The 16,106-nt window shown below is 36.3% G+C and overlaps 1 protein-coding gene across 2 annotated transcripts in view; it reads right to left on the bottom strand.

The window, feature by feature from the left end:
• pth1r (parathyroid hormone 1 receptor) overlaps positions 1-16,106 on the bottom strand; it is a 57,155-nt gene that overhangs the window by 16,579 nt on the left and 24,470 nt on the right. Inside the window, exons 2-4 of one of the 2 annotated variants that reach the window (XM_016669722.1) lie at positions 11,733-11,823; positions 3,846-3,956; positions 2,996-3,117 (exon numbers count right to left, since the gene is read on the bottom strand). In XM_016669722.1, the coding sequence (XP_016525208.1) occupies positions 2,996-3,117; positions 3,846-3,956; positions 11,733-11,823 (324 nt within the window). Of the gene's footprint in view, positions 1-2,995; positions 3,118-3,845; positions 3,957-11,720; positions 11,824-16,106 lie in introns of both variants that reach the window. The other variant, XM_007548625.2, reaches the window with a different exon arrangement.

Here is a 16,106-nt window from a genome sequence, read left to right as displayed (position 1 = left end):
AACTCGTGTGGCGGAGTTCTAACAGAAATTGGACTCGCAAAGCAACCTTGACGGAGAGGACGTCGGCTGAGCGAGCAGGTCTGAGTCAGTTTTATTCCTAAAACGGGGAGAAGAGGATTGTCGTAGCGACATCGCACCCGAGCTTCATCAGGCCTGCAACGAAAACTTTAACCGGTACCGGACAGTGTGTGTGTGAGTGAGAGTATGGGCCCATGTGCGATATTGTGCTTAAAACTGTAAATTCCGGCAAATGTATGGAGTTATGTTAGTGACAAAAGTTGAATTCTGGTTATATTGAAACAACAATTCAAAAGAAAAGTTTTGTCAAAAAAAAAAAAGTCAAAAAAAAAGTAAAAAAAAAAAGGTTTATTTTTCCAAGTTCTTATTAAAAGAAACTATTCAGTTAACTGGTTGTCTGGAGTTAATTGTGTTACTTTAAATGAGTGTATGGCAACTGGACGAGTAAGGATTTACTCAACATAGGTAAACCTGCGTGGTATCTACCAGAACTTAACAAACCCAAATAGCCACTCCACCAGTGAGTTTAAGTTCTCATCCCAGTTAATAGCAGACAGAGTAGTGGGGTGCTACATACATTTTTCCTACGAAAATATAATAAAAAAACATGAGTTCCACACTTGTATTTATCAGTTTGAGAACCACAGTCAAATTTAATTAATACATGTTGTATAACAAGCATTTGTATCACTGTAATCAAAGTTTGTTCTTAAAACCTCAATCAATTTACTTCTACCCGGTCAAAGAAAAATGTCAAGTTTTGAAATGTGAAAGACAGCAACACAATTTAACAGCTTGATCATGCAGCAGTTGCTTGGTAGGTAGGAGCTGGTAAACTGATCCTCTACCAAAACCTCTCTACGTCAATATGCTCAGAAGCCAATGAACCTCTTGAAAGCTGTGCTGCTGTTATCATTTAGCGTCAGGATCTCGAGCCAGGAAAAACGTGTCTCTCAGTTGTGGCGAGGGTCTGCGGTATGGCAGCGTTTTCTGTGCATGCTTCACTCTGTGCATATTTATTTCTGATTAACTACTGGAAGTGCTCCTTGGGGAAAAAGTCAACTCCTGAAGACATTAAGGGGACAGCTGTACAGCGCTGTTTCAAAGCAAAAAGGAGTGAGAATCAAAGTTTAGGACAGCTTAATGCCATTTGAAAAGTGCCTTTGATTTAAAGGTTTGAAGGTTGTACTTCAAATGAGTCATGAATAGAAACACAACTAATACTCAATGCATCTTCAATAAAGATACAATAGCATCAAAGTGGGAAAAATGAGACTAATGGAAAAGTAAGAACACGGAATTTACAATAATAATGTGTTATTCTCTTTTTTTTTGCAAGTTTTATTGTGCCAAATATATGCTATTTCATATTTATTGCTCCATGTCCTCATTACATGAGGACTACAATATAATTTTATGATGCATTAAAAATAGTCATTTCAGCAGCTAGTGTTAAACATTATCTCAACATTGGCCCTAATTGTGTAATTATTGGTTTTTACTCCAACCATTAAGATAGAAAAAGCTAAAAAAAAAAATGTCAACAGCACATGAGGTCTCAAATTTTCATTCGGGGAAAAAACAGTTCAACATGGACAAAACTACATCTGTGGACTTACTCTGATAATACTCTTATCTAGCTGCATTGGAAGAAGATTAGTAATGACATAACAATAACAATAATACAGGTAGAATTTTAAAGATTTAGCCAATATCTCCATGGCCAAAGTAAGAGCCACAGGACTTTCAGATCTAGCTTCCCAGATTTTCATACTATAATAAACTGACAGTTTTTGTCATTTAAACATAGTCATCTACACTGGGATTCCAATTAAAATGATGTCATACATATTAACATTAGCTACATCAAAATTTAAAAGATTAACAGCATGTCTAAAGCAGTGCTAGGCTAATGACTCCCAAAAATTGTAATTGTAGCTTGTGTTTTTCTGATACTGATAACCTTTCCTCTCAGGCATTAACTTGTTCAGGTTACATTTGTAGCTTATTGGAAACACAGGCAGGAGAAAGTGATACAGAAGAGGAATAAACCTATATAAAATCCTGTTCCGTTGTGGTTGTGATTTCTAGCATCGAAAGGAAATGCGATCATGTGCAAACTTGGCTTCTATATTGGTGCTGTTTTTAACCAGGGAACCCCTAGAATAAGTTATTTTTAATCTCAATGAGACCTAAATAAATAAAAGTTACAAACCAAAATGAAATTTCTTTTTAAAGGTCTCTGTGTATTCAGTTATGTGCAAAATAAACTGCGATTGAAAGAAGCCGAATCTTTTGAGTGTGGACGAAAGGTGCAAACGGCTCAGAAAATCTCAGTATTAACAAAAGTGTGAACAGGACTTTGACCAAGCCTGTGCAGAGCCCTGACAGAAACTCCATCAAACACCTTCAGGACACATAGAATGAGCTGCAGCCATGTGGTCTTACCAATCATTTGGGGTAAACATCAGTAAGACTTTTTTAGCCTAAAGACTGTTCTCTCTCTGATGCCATCTCTCTCTCTCTCTCTCTCTCTCTCTCTCTCTCTCTCTCTCTCTCTCAAACCCCAAAACTGGTGTAAAGAGAGGAGATATAAAGTTTCAACACCAACTTCTATTTGAGCAGTTTAAGTCGTATATCATATCATAAAAACAAAGAATAAAGACAATGCTGCATATTTGAGCAGGAATTTAGCTAATTAGATGCATTTTCAAAGAGTAACCACACTGCCACCCTCTTATTATCTCCAGACATTAAGCTCATAACATAATAGTTTATTAACACTGCACATTAATGAAAAGGCATACTGTAATGTTTTACTCATTTCACAGGAATTCTAATTACATGTTTTCGTTGTGTAACTGAGAATGGCTGTAATGTCTTGAGTTTGGGCTGCTGGTGCATGGCTGGTGCTCATAATTAAAACTAGGGATGCTGTGCAACTTGGACATGTAAGCAGAAAAGAGAGGGGTCCCACCTTTTCATGGATATAGTCGTTAATATGGAGGAATTTAGAACATTCACTATAATTGGCCCATGTTTTGTTGACTGAGACGAGCTTCCACGTTCCATTGCTGTCACAGCGACGGTATGCCAGTCCTACATACCAGAAGGATAAGAAAAAAACAACAAAAAACATTAGGTTTTAATTATAGATTCAAGCTGCATAATCAACCAAGTCTCACAGGAGAAATATGTGAAACATCAGTACACTATTCTAAAAATCACAAAGTGCAGCATGTTTTACAAGCAAGCGTTTTGTATTATTATTTGTGTTTAGGATAGTGGATACATAAAATAAAACCTGCAGAAAATTATGTACAGTCATGTGAAAAAAGGGCATTATGATTGCCTGTAGGTTTTTCTAACATTGTTAGACATATAGATATCTTATATAAAATGTACCAATATTGAAAAATTCAAGTACTATAAATGAACTATGAAAACATCATTTTCAGTTATTTTTGTAAAGGGCAAAAATGCCTTTTTTTAATGAGGAAAAAGCATTCTGAAAGAGGCATGCCAATTTTAAATCACTTACATTTAATTTGGTATCCTGCTGGCTTAAAATGAGCTCATGAATCTGGTAAAAAAGACTTAAAGACTCCAAAAAACCTTGAATTTGTTCACATTAATTCTCATAAACGTAAAATCAGAGACAGCGCAAATTTAAATCCAGAATCCCCAATGAATAATGAGGAGCTAATTAGACTGAATTGGTAAATGGAGACCAAGTTCAATATATGAAAGGTCCAATTTACATGTAAATTAAGAAAAGGGTTTCCTATAGAATGAAAAAAGTCACAACTCTGCAGACCAAGTCCTACCTTTGTGATTGAAGTCATGAATGTAGTCTGGACACAATGTGAACACAAGGTCTCCAGGATGTCCTTCAGGCCAGCACACAATGCCATCCCACTCTGGTGAACAAAAGCCATCTGAGGACAAAAACAACATTGACTTTAAAAAAACAAAACAAAAAAAAAGACCACAAAGCTCTGCTCTCTTATGATGACAGTATTGTAACAAATCTCAACTAACATACAGAAGAGCAGCAGCTCTGTTCGTTTTTTTTAAGGGTTGTGTTTTCATTTTAAAATGTAGGCCAGTTGCTCGACTTGTGTGTTTATGTAAATTAGAAGCAACCGTGTAATTTGCGGTGCGTCTGACAGTAAATAAGACTTTTTTTTTTTTTGTCGAGTCAAAGGAAAGTAGGGGTCATTCATTGAAACACACACTCTCACACTACTTCCCATTTGTTGCAACATAATCAACGTGTTCCCAGTATGTTGACAACAAGGTGCCAATTGAATCGAGTGTGTTTGTTAAGGGTTTATCAGTTGTGCCAAGTTTCCATGAGTGCTTTATTGTTTTGAGAATCAAACAAGTTTTCTATTGTATAGAAATGATTTCAGCATGGATCTCATTTATAAACTTTTTTCTGCAAAACTGGCTGCATAATAGCACTCTAAGTGGACTATTATGGATAAATTAAATTACTGTGTGACATAGGTTACTTTTAGGTCTATCCATTTATCCAACTATTGAGAGATAGTCTGATAAATAGAAAGCCTGTTGATCCCAGGATGTAATAGTGGGAGTAACATTCTTTTCTCCACAAAATCATGGCAAAATTCCCTCTCAAGGCTTGGCATTTATGTTGTCTTATTGAAAACATCTGACCACTCTGACCACTAATAAGTAGCTGTACATAAAACTTAAATGATCCCGTCTTTGCAGCAGATCCATTATTTTCTCATTCCTTGAGTGAGTTGCAAAGAACCATGTGACGCTACAGCGACTTGCATTTTATTCGTTTGTCACTGAGAGCATGAAATTAAAGGGCAGACTTTGTGGAGCTGACTGATTCCTGTAGATCTTTGGTGGGAAAAAAACATAGTTTAGTTTCAAAAATCACTCTGACCACACATCCTGGAAGTAAAAGTAGAAAAGCTGCTTTCCTTTTGCCATAGATGTTATTACCATAAAGACCACCTACTTACAGGCTTAAATTAAACACCAAAAACACACACACACAAGTGTGCAATTTCCCGTAAATTTCTTGACCACGATTTAAATATAAACGTGACTACGAAGGAGTTTGGGTATTAGTGATGTCACTGGGGGTTTTAGAAAGTTTTCTTTCCCCCCCCCCTCACCCATTTGATTCCAAGCTGCAGATGTCAAAACACATTTTGCATTTTCTCCTCATACATACGGTCTTTTATAATGATCCCCGGTGTTGTTCTACACCCAAAACCACAAGCTTCAGGGCTGAGCTATTTTCACACTGGCAAGGTCTGGGGATTTGATCCCACATCCCTCCACTGTCCTCTCCAGGCAAACCTCAGTGCTCCCCCTCAAGGAAAACATTGTCTCAGCAATGTAATGATGACTTTTGTCTATTTAAAGAATCCAAATCAAATGAAACTATCAAACCATTGCAGAAAAATGAAGAAAAAGGTCAAATGTATATATAATATGCAGTGCTTTGTGAAAGCACTCCTACTCTGTAAACCTTTTCAGTTATTTTCACATTGCATCCACAAACCGGAATTTCATGTGAAAAAATTAAAACAAAACAGTGATAAGAAATGAAAATAAACATGGTACTGAACAATTTGTATTTACTTATTCATTTATTCTAATTAAACAACTACCATCAAACCCACATGGATACCCTTTCATCCACTGTTGCTTAGGTTGTGTGTTTGAGGTTGTCCTATTAGAAGTGGAACCACTTTAACCAGTTTGCGTGAGACATTCTGTAACAAATCTTTCAGGTCTTCATAAAACAGCTGGATTTACATAGAGAACAGATTACACAAGTGGAATAATTAGATGACTGGAAGGCAATTGGTTGTACTCAATTTTATGTAGAGGTATGAATGCAAAAGATTTTGACCACAGCTGTATGCCACAGGTTTTGGATTTTCATAGCTGGAACATTTTAAAAGCCATGTGCTGTTTTCTTTCCGTCTCATTTCACGTCTGTAATTCTATACAATGCCAATAAAATACATTAAAGTTTGTGGTCATATGTGAAAAATTTCTAACAGTATAAAACCCTTTTGCAAGGCAATAAACATCATTTGAAATATCGGAAACTAGAGATAATCTCTATCAGGGATTGAAGATGAAAAATCCAGGCAGATGCATCCTATGTGAAAGCCACAGGGAGCAGAAGGGCCACAAAGAAACATGACTAAATAAGCCTCTGCACTTCTTGTGCCACCAACAGATTAAAGAACTGGCTGATATCAAGAAATCCTTAAAGTGGATTGGAAAAGTACTAATAGATGCGATGGAGGCAATGACCTTGGTACATAAATGTGCAGAACCCAAGAACATTTTTAGAGATCTCTGCTCATAGGGAAAAACCTTTGGATGACGAGCATAGCCCTCACGTTTCCCAGTGATCTGGTAGAGAACCCTGAGGTTCAAGAGAGGAAATAATTTCCAAATGTCGAGTGCTAGGACTTAGCCAGGTCATCAGAAAGCAAAAGCAATGTTTTTACAGGAATTTATCAGAAGATCTTACAAGTCTACATAACTTTGTACTATAAAATTAGAGCAGAAGTTTTTTTTCCTGCCTTCCATTTTAAATAACTAGAAAATGCCAGATGTGGCTTTTAAAATCAAATGAAGCAAAGTCAGAGCAATTCATAAACCATTATCTTGGGAGAAAAACAAAACAAAATAAAAAAAATAAAAAATCCAATCACGTACTTTAAGCAAGCATGTAGTTTGTGTTTATCCAGGCATATGACACAAGCTCGTCAGAGAAATGTTTTTCTGGTCATTAAGGAAACATGCTTAGTCTAATTTCTTCAGTTGTTTTGTTTTTAAACTGACATGTTCAACCTTCCAAAAGAGGTCAGAAAGCAGACACATACATGCCAGATGAATCACAAACAGTGTAGCACAGAATCATTGGGTATGCAGGGTCAGCTCTCGTATACCGATGCTCTGATGTACCCTGAAACCAGAGCCTCCAGCATTAAACAGAGCTTCTGTCAGGATATTACTGCAACGTTTACTTATTTCACTATGTGAAAGGAGTGTATAATGTTTTATGCTTTATGTGTGTTATGTGTATTAATCATACTCAAACCTTCCTTTCTATTAATTATGCTTTTAGGCTTTGAGTTAATGGAAACATGATATCCAATTTCCTAGAAGTTTAGAAGATTATATCGGCCACCTAAATAAACTGTTTATGACACAGCAGTGTCATCTAAATGTAATAATAGTTTCTAAAAGGTTGTTATTTTTAAAATATATGTTTAATATGACCACAAAAAAAGCCTAATCAGAACACCTATTCTAATTTATAACGGACACTATAGGTTCCCTGTCCATTTATTTAGTGCTGAACCTTCTTCCTGCCTGCTTTTGTTTCTTCCACCACAACCCATGCCACTAACAATTATTTCCAATTTTCTTTAAAATATGCCATGTTATTGGAAGCCGAAAACTAGTGCTCAAAGGCTGTTACCGAGATGCCTGTCAAATGGCATCATCCAAGGGCCTGATCTGGGATTTTCACATGCAACTCGCAGGTTTACAGAAAATGGTTCAGGAAGGAAAAAATGGGGGCAAAAATGCTTTGTTGGTGTCAGAAGTCAGAGAAGAATGAGCATGCAGGTTGGAGATGATAAAAACACCACAGCAGCTCAGATAACCAGTTATAACAACCGAGGTACACAACATAAAAGCCCAACATGTCAAAACCTAAAGCAAAAGGGCTACAGAAGCAAAAGTTCATACTCCGGTACGAGCAGGAAACTAAGAGTACACAGCTCACACAGGTCCAACAAACATTCCTAATATTACAGAAATTTCAATTTTAGCTGTACATTTCAGATACCAAGAATTTGATGTAAACTTCATTAAAATATTGTGCTTCGTATCTACGGTTCAGGCTGTTGGTAATGGTTTAATAGCATGTGGTGTAATTTTTACTTTGAACACTTTTTGCTGCTTAGAACAAATTGAGCATTGTTCAAATGCTGCAGCCTGCCAGAGTACTGCTGCTGACCATGTTCCTCTCTTTATGACCACAGTGTCCGCATCCTATATTGTCTGCCTCCAGCAGGATATCTTGTCACGTAGCTCAATCCAATAAAGCACTTCCAGGACTTTATGGAACAGAAGATTTGCATCATTGATGTGCAATCGACAAATCTGCAGAAAGTGCTGTGTGATGCTGTCACGTCAGTATGGATTAAAATCTGGTTCATTTAGATTTTAAGCATTTTTCTTCTGTTATGGTCAGATTTGAAGTCGTTAGATTCAGAACTATTTTTCCCGACAAATGGGGATATGGTTAAAGCTTTGATATAATCTACCAGCCAGGAGTCATTGCTGTGCAGTAAACTGCTTCACCTATGACACTAAGTAGTATAATGGATTGCACTTATGTGTCTTTTAAAATAGATTTTCTTTTGTACTCTAATAAACACATCTATTTAGAGAGCGATGGTACGCCAAGCCTGGTATGTAAAAATAATCCATCTAGCCAACCATGGTCTACCAGCTTATGCTTGAAGCTTTACAGAGGAGCTGGTGCCTATGTCCCTCAGTCAGAGGGTAAGAGGAGGGTACATCCTGGACCATTCACACACACACAGACACACACAATCCAATCTCTTAAAATTCCCCTTTGGAAATTTTGAGAGATAAATTGAACTAATAACATTCAGGTCCTTGGACTGGGAACAAGCTTATGCCTGGCTCACACAGCAAGATTTCCAACAATCTTAAAAATGTCCTAATTGTCAGAATGGCTCTTAAAATAATCTTAGACGATTATCTGTTGGAATATCTCAACATATTCTGCTGTGTGCTAAGAGTGATCTGATCCGCTCTGAGGGACATTGGGACGACTCCGATCTAAAATTGGGGAAATCCGACATGCTTGATTGTCCTGGCCCAATATTGCAGTGTGTGGAGTGTCCCCCTGTCGACAAACAAGAATGCAGCCTGTTGAATGTGATGTGTAACCAATGAGAAAGCGAGGTGACAGAAACAGAGAAAATAAGTAATTACTATCGCACAACAGACAGTATAGTCTCTTTCTATTTTTTCTCTTTATGTCACAAACTATCACCATTGCTTCTTTCCTGTCAGTCATGTTTGTTAACTCTGAATTTATGTTTGACCTCAAGAGGTTTTGCGAGAATTCCCATCTGATATCTGAATGTTGGTGAGTGAAATCGGTTTAAGTGGAATGTGTTGCTCCTGCAATCAGTCGATTGCAGACAATTTTAAAATTTAGCCTTGTGATTCAGGCAGTAAATACTCAGAGAGACGCCACATATGCAAACTTCTTGCAGAAAGACACCAGACAGATTTAAAACAACTTTACCCTTTTGTTTTTTGTTTTTTTTTTTTGCATTTTTTAATGCAGGTCTCTGTTTAGCACGCAGGTATTCTCTTGCAAATTCTTTAGAAGAAAACTAAAAATTTATCTGTACCTGACTGGTTAAATAAACTGACATATGCAATCTTTGTCAAGATTGTACAAAATGTAATGGTACCCGGAAGCTTGTTTTTAAAATGGTATATGCTGGAGGCTGATAACAGACAAACATCACTTGAAATGCCAAAATAGATTAAGAACATTGGCGTTCATATGATAAACAGATTGATCAAAGAATGTTTACATTTGACAGACTATGTGTGCATCTTTGAACACTTGGAACAAGCTCTCCACAACTTTCGGCTTTACTAGTAAAGGTCAGTGCAAAACAGTTTATCATATTAACAGTTTATGATGAATATGATGTTTAAATATTCAACATACATATATACATTTCACGTCAAATAACTTAAGTTAACTTTCATACACTAGTCATAGTCTACTACAAAAAATATAGATAATTGACTGCAGCTAAGCAACCAATGTGAAGCCAGTAAGAGTTTTTTCTTTCTTTTTATTTTCTTGACAATTTTGAAAATTGATGCATTGTCACATATTTCTTTTATTTTTTATGCCATGTTCCAACTTTGTCTAAAATATTGGTAAATTTTAATGTTGAATTTTATATGTCTACTGGCTCCACTGGGATCAGAAGTGGGTAAAATCTCATAATAATTAAGAGTAAACATTACTTTCATCAATTTTGAAAGTAATGTTCAAAATTAATGAACATTTTACATCAATTTCATTACATCACTACATTATTTTTTTAGAAAGAAGTGTCATTTTTTCTAAAAGAAAAAAAAAACATCAAAACCAACAGATAAAATAATAAATGATAAACTGTCTATTAAAACACAAGACTACCAATACAGTTTATATACACTTTATTATATAGGTTAGAAATGGATTTGAGGTTAACTTTATTTTTATTTTTTTTCCAAGTTTATGTAACTAATACAAGATTTATTGGTTTTAAGACTATATATACACATCAGCTCAAAAAGTGTGGAGGATTCTTGACTAAACAAAAGATGCTGTTCAGTTGCTAAAGTTCTCAGTGTAAGCATGACTTTTTAAATCTAATATAAGATTCATGGGGTTTTATGAAAACCATGAAATGTTGGGTAATACCCCGGAAGGAATGTGACCACAGGGGAGAGTCAACAATAGCTTTTTTTTTTTTTTTTTTGGAGAATGGTATGTTTTTAATTATATGTTTCATTTACAAAGAATATCGTTTTGAGGGTCAAAGAATTTAATGCCGACCTCATTATTCTGAGGTTTCAAATATAGTATTACAAATGACTTGGTTGTAAAACCCTTAGTCTTTGCTGAACAATCAGATGATAATAATGCAGCAACCACCGATGCAGCAGAAGATGAGGTCTGGTGGAAAATGTTCTTCTCTGGATGGCCATAAGCACAAATACACTACAGGATTGACTTCAATTTCAGTTTCAGGAAAGGCAGAGGGGGGGAAATGCAAACAAAGGGATATCATTTATAAACCATATAACTGCTGGGCAAGTTCTAAGATGACTTTTGGATTTGGATATTGGTACATATTGGAAAATGTTGTTTAACTTATTCCAAAAATATTTGTCAGCCAAAAAATTGAAAAATGCCAAGGTGGCTGTTGAAAAGAGTTTAGGTTCGCACAAAAGCCTGTCACTTGTTTCACTTCTCCCAGAAAGAGAGTCAGTGCTCTATCCAGATCAATGATGTATTTTTGAATTGAATTTAAGCTGAATTAAAGAAGGCTGCTGTTTCTCGGGACTACTGTTGAGCCTCTTCAGATGAAGAGGCAACAAAGGATTTTACATAAATCAAGAAAATTATGAACAATCCTGAGCGTCCTCTTCATGATAGAGTTCCTTCTGTCGGAAGCTTCTTCAAATTTGTTGTAATACGGAACATTACATGAGATTTTTCCTGCTCTGGAGTTGGCATGGAGATGAATGACATGAAATTATAATTCTTAGTAATTGCAGATAATCATCAGTCTTGTAACTATACATACAAATGAACATATTGTCATAAAGTGCAACAGCACAGCTAACAGTGCCTATGTAGCGTATTCATAATGGCTTCTACAGCAACATAAGAAAAAGAGCAACGCTTTGCATTTCATTTTTGGATAGGAAAATATTAGCATCAGGAGATATTTAAATGTAGAAAAATGGGTCTGAACCCAAAAGCATATAGAGGTTTGATAAAATGAAGATACTCACAGAAGGATCAGAAACCCAAAATCAAAGAGCCAGACTCTACTCACCGGGTATCTTACCCCTTGACTTGATGTTATCTTCACATTTTTTCTTAGCTTCGACCAGCAGGTCAATCTGCTCCTCTTTTGTCAGCACATCATCTGCATAAACCTGCAAAAGAGAGCAATGAAGAGGACTTAGTAAAGGAAGAACTCTAACACTAAGTACTACCGGTGTGGAAAATCTTGTGGAAAATAGCTTCTACAAGAAACAAAGATTATCCTCCGTTTCCTGAAGGCCAGATTACACTGACCACATAGAAGGACAAATCAAAGGGAGTCCAGTGCTGTATTTATTTCTGTCTTTGATGCCATAAAGAATAAATATGAAAATGCCCTATCAGACAGACTCTTCCTCTTGGATAAACAGTGTTCACATATTGTTTATTGCTGCAGCTTGTGTTGTGGTTGCTGTGTCCACTGTTTCTGTGTGTGCATGATGAAAGTCAAAACTGACAACATGTATTCCTAAAAGCTTTTTCACAGTTATGCATTTTGAGCTTTTGAGCTATGTAATGACGATTGACGTGGAGCCTCAGGTGCGGTTTTCCAGTCAAGGAAACATTTTTCATTCTAATGGGTTACACTGACTGACTTGCTGTTTGCTCGCGGATCACTTGTAGGCAGTGACAAATGTGACTGCTTTGTAGGCAGCAACATTCATTTCTAACAGAGCGTGACAAGAAAGGTTGAAATAAAAACATAAATATGATCACCGGGTGCTGAAGATTAAAGGACAGATAAGAACAAATGAGTATACTTTTTAATATTGCTTTTTCAAGACTTTTTTTTCCATTTTGTTTGGAGGGCAAAGGTAACGTTTCCACACAGAGCAATGGAAATAAGAACCTCTGTGTTGCATCCAAAGTCTGGGGAAATTGTTGAAAATAGTTTAGAGAAAATTCATCCTTAAAAAGATAAAGAGAATTTGTATTTAAGACATAGCTAAAACAAGAATAGGAAAATAATTTATTTAGGAAAATGAACAGGGATAAAATGTATATTGGAGATGCATTAAAGTCAATTAGTTTAAAATTGTGTAGGTTAAACTAAACACACTGAAGCCTTAGAGTGTCATTCAAAAGCATGGTTACCAGTTAAACTGATGGAGCAGCACAAAGTAGTACAGCTTAAGTAAGTGGAAGGATAATTACTCTTAGCTTTCAAAATGTTTTACAAATAAAAATACATCAACACTCATCAATCCTGAACCAATACATTCTAAAACCATCTCTTCTTTGAATTTGAGCCGGAAGTCTTTAGGGGTCTACCTTGACAACCTTTACCAGCATTGATGATCTAGAGTCTGAGACTGAACTTTTGGTCCTTTCTATTATGCATAATAGCTCAAACCCATACAGGATGGTGGGCAGCTGTAAACATTAACCCGGAATAAGCTTCAGGTATTTCACCATCAACTCTGACCAATTTTCGAACAAAACCTCCCCACAGCACGATGCTCCCACCAACCCGTTCTGGAGTGAGAATTGTGTGTCCAGGTAATTGGCAGTACTCGTTTGCCACTACATAGAGATTTGTGGACCAAAATGTAAACTTTTAATCTAGTTTGACCAAAGCTACTGGAAACAAATGCTTACATAAATGGCTCTAATACAAGTTTCTGGTTTTCATCTTCTACATGTTTGCAGTGTTCCTCACATGGGTTATAGAAATATCTTACGGCTTTCTTTCAAGGATGTCTTTCTTCTTGCTACTGGGGACAAATTTGAAGTGCATTTACTAATAGCTGCCCTGTGAATTGATTCTCTCCCAACTCAGCTATGGAGCTACAGAGCTCCTCCAGAGTTGCCATAGACCTCTAAGCTACTCCTTACATAACTGATCCCCTTGGCCAGTCTATCACTTTACACCGATAGCCATGCATTGGAGGGTTTTCAGTTGGGCCAAGACTTTCAGTTTTTGGCTGGTTAATTGAATAGTGCTCCATGCACTATGTGATTGTTTTATAACCTAAGTAAGCTTTTTACTTTGCAATTTTCCTAACTAGTGTGGTTTTGTTTTGTCTTCATTAGGTCTAGGCCAGAATGACAATAACATTTCACTAAAAGCACAATAAATTGCTTCTATTTTATGATAGAAATATAGCTTTACACCAATGTGATTGTTTGCATCAACAGAAAATTAAAGAAAAATCCTCCAGTCGTTCCAACATTTTCTCAGGAAACTCACAAAGAGGTTTTTAAACCATAAGCCAAGAAAATAATGATTGAAAATTTTAGTGGTTTTTGAAACCAGAAAGCTTTAAAGCCTTGGTGTTCCTTGATACCTGCAACTATGTGCTACTTTTTCTTACTCCCGAACACGCATTACAAATAAAATACACAGAAAGTTCTGGGCAACAGAATAAAAGGTGGATAAGTTGAAGTGGTGGAATTAGAAGACACTGTATGTGTAGAAGATATTTAAAAAAAGTTGGCATTGGTAAATTTCTGTTTGTTTTCTGTCCTTCAGATTGCCAAAATAAATACATTAAATGCGGTGGAATCCTAAGTACATAAATTGAACATCACTCTCACCCTTCATATCCAAATAATATCCTGATTTGGATGTAAAATGCAAGAATTCTGGAATATCTATCTATACCCTGCAAAAAATAAAATATTTGACAATTTGGGAACAAGGACTGGCATGAATTGCTCTTAAAGCGAGTCTCAGATTTTTGCAATCTTTACATAAACTACAAAAATACCAAGCTCTTGTGGGTTTTCTCCATACAAACCCACAATACCTCAATCCATCAATATTTTCATTTGCTTTCTGTGCAGAAATAAGGATGTCCAGTCTGGGAACTGAATAAGGCTACAGAATGAAGACGTTTATGGCTTTGCATGGTAAACAACCACAGATGGAACAACATCTGACCACAGGCGAACAAGGATAGATACAACCTGTTTACTGGAATAACTATGCCAATATAGAATATTCCACTGACAGCTCCTGAGACATTACCTCAATTTTTACCTCAGTAACTTCCCAATGGTGCTTTAGGTGAAAGTTCAGTCAATTAATGACCAGCTACGGATAGTGAAATGATTCGCACAGCAAGAATGATTTCACTATTTGTAATAAGTATTTTACGACTATCAGATGGAACGCTTGTTGGGAATTAAGCTGAAAGTACAATCAGAAACTGTGAACAAAAGTACATTTTCTTTTTTTCTTTTTTTTGGTAAAAACAACAAAAATAGATTTTTTTTTTATAATTTATCCTCAACCATGAGGAAGTAGAGTATCATTTGCAAATTCAGGAGGAGAATCCTGGGTAATAAGTATGCCCTCAGATTATTTCTGAAAACTATTCCTCCTGCGCTGGCCAGAGTCCAAACCTCCAAGGCAAACACAACTTTCACTGGGAGAAACATGAACATTCTTATTTACTGTATTTGATTCAAAACACAGTCTCTTTTTGTTGACCACTTTTGAGTCTGTGCCAGTATAAAAAAAAACCTGAAAAAATATACATCATATATCTGTGTGTTTTCCATCACCAGTCTCGAATATAAACCACAAGTTTGTTTCTCTATGCAAACTGCAGCATGACGACTTCAGCTGCAATGCTCTGCAAGAATATGAGGTAGAAGGCAGAAATGTATTCCGGCGGCTCTGTCAGTGTCGTGCCACTTAAGTTTAATAACTAATTTAAAAAATAAATGAAGCTACATTTGGATTTCAGTTTGCTTGGGCATTTGGTCACTTCGGGTGGTTTGTAGAGTGAATGTAAAGTGAACAGCTTCACTCTGCGTGTGTTAATTTCAGAAGAAGTTGGGGAAAAAAAGGATGAAAGAAGATTTTCTTTTAACTTGTTGAACACCAAAAATGAAGTCATATGGATAGGCGCCATTCAAACGCAGAGCAGACGTTGGGTTTCTGCTACATTGCTAGCAAACCCTCATTGTGGATTGACTTTTGCTTTTCTTTTCTTCTTCTTCTTTTTTTTTTTTTTTTTTTAATAAAAAGTCCTGGTTAACCAGAGTCATTTCCTGAAATGCTGAGCAGTGAATCAGAGAGTTAAATGCTTTGTGAGGTAGATTTTTTTTGTAGAGAGCACAAAACAAAATCTAGATAAGGCAGGAAGTTAAAACAGACCACAAAAACCACACAGTTCTGAAATAATTATCTACAGTCAACAGTCAACTCTTGGTTCCTCTTAATGTGGAACAAAAGGCACAGCAGTCTTGAGGAACCCATCATTACCCGTTCTGACTGAAAACAAGACTTTGATGTAGGTCAGTCTTCCTAAATCCTGTCTTAAGGAGGATTTTATACAGCATGACGACCCCACTATTAAATGACTTACAGTAGCTGTCAGAATATGGCTATGTTTGAACATATTTGGGACACATTTTTTGTTATGTGCATAATGGAGGTTTTGTC

The sequence above is a fragment of the Poecilia formosa genome, unplaced genomic scaffold (assembly GCF_000485575.1).
Source record: "Poecilia formosa unplaced genomic scaffold, Poecilia_formosa-5.1.2 Scaffold27, whole genome shotgun sequence".
In the NCBI taxonomy this organism is placed as follows: domain Eukaryota; kingdom Metazoa; phylum Chordata; class Actinopteri; order Cyprinodontiformes; family Poeciliidae; genus Poecilia; species Poecilia formosa.
Note: the sequence above shows the minus strand (reverse complement) of the source record. Positions and strands in the feature narration are given on the sequence as shown.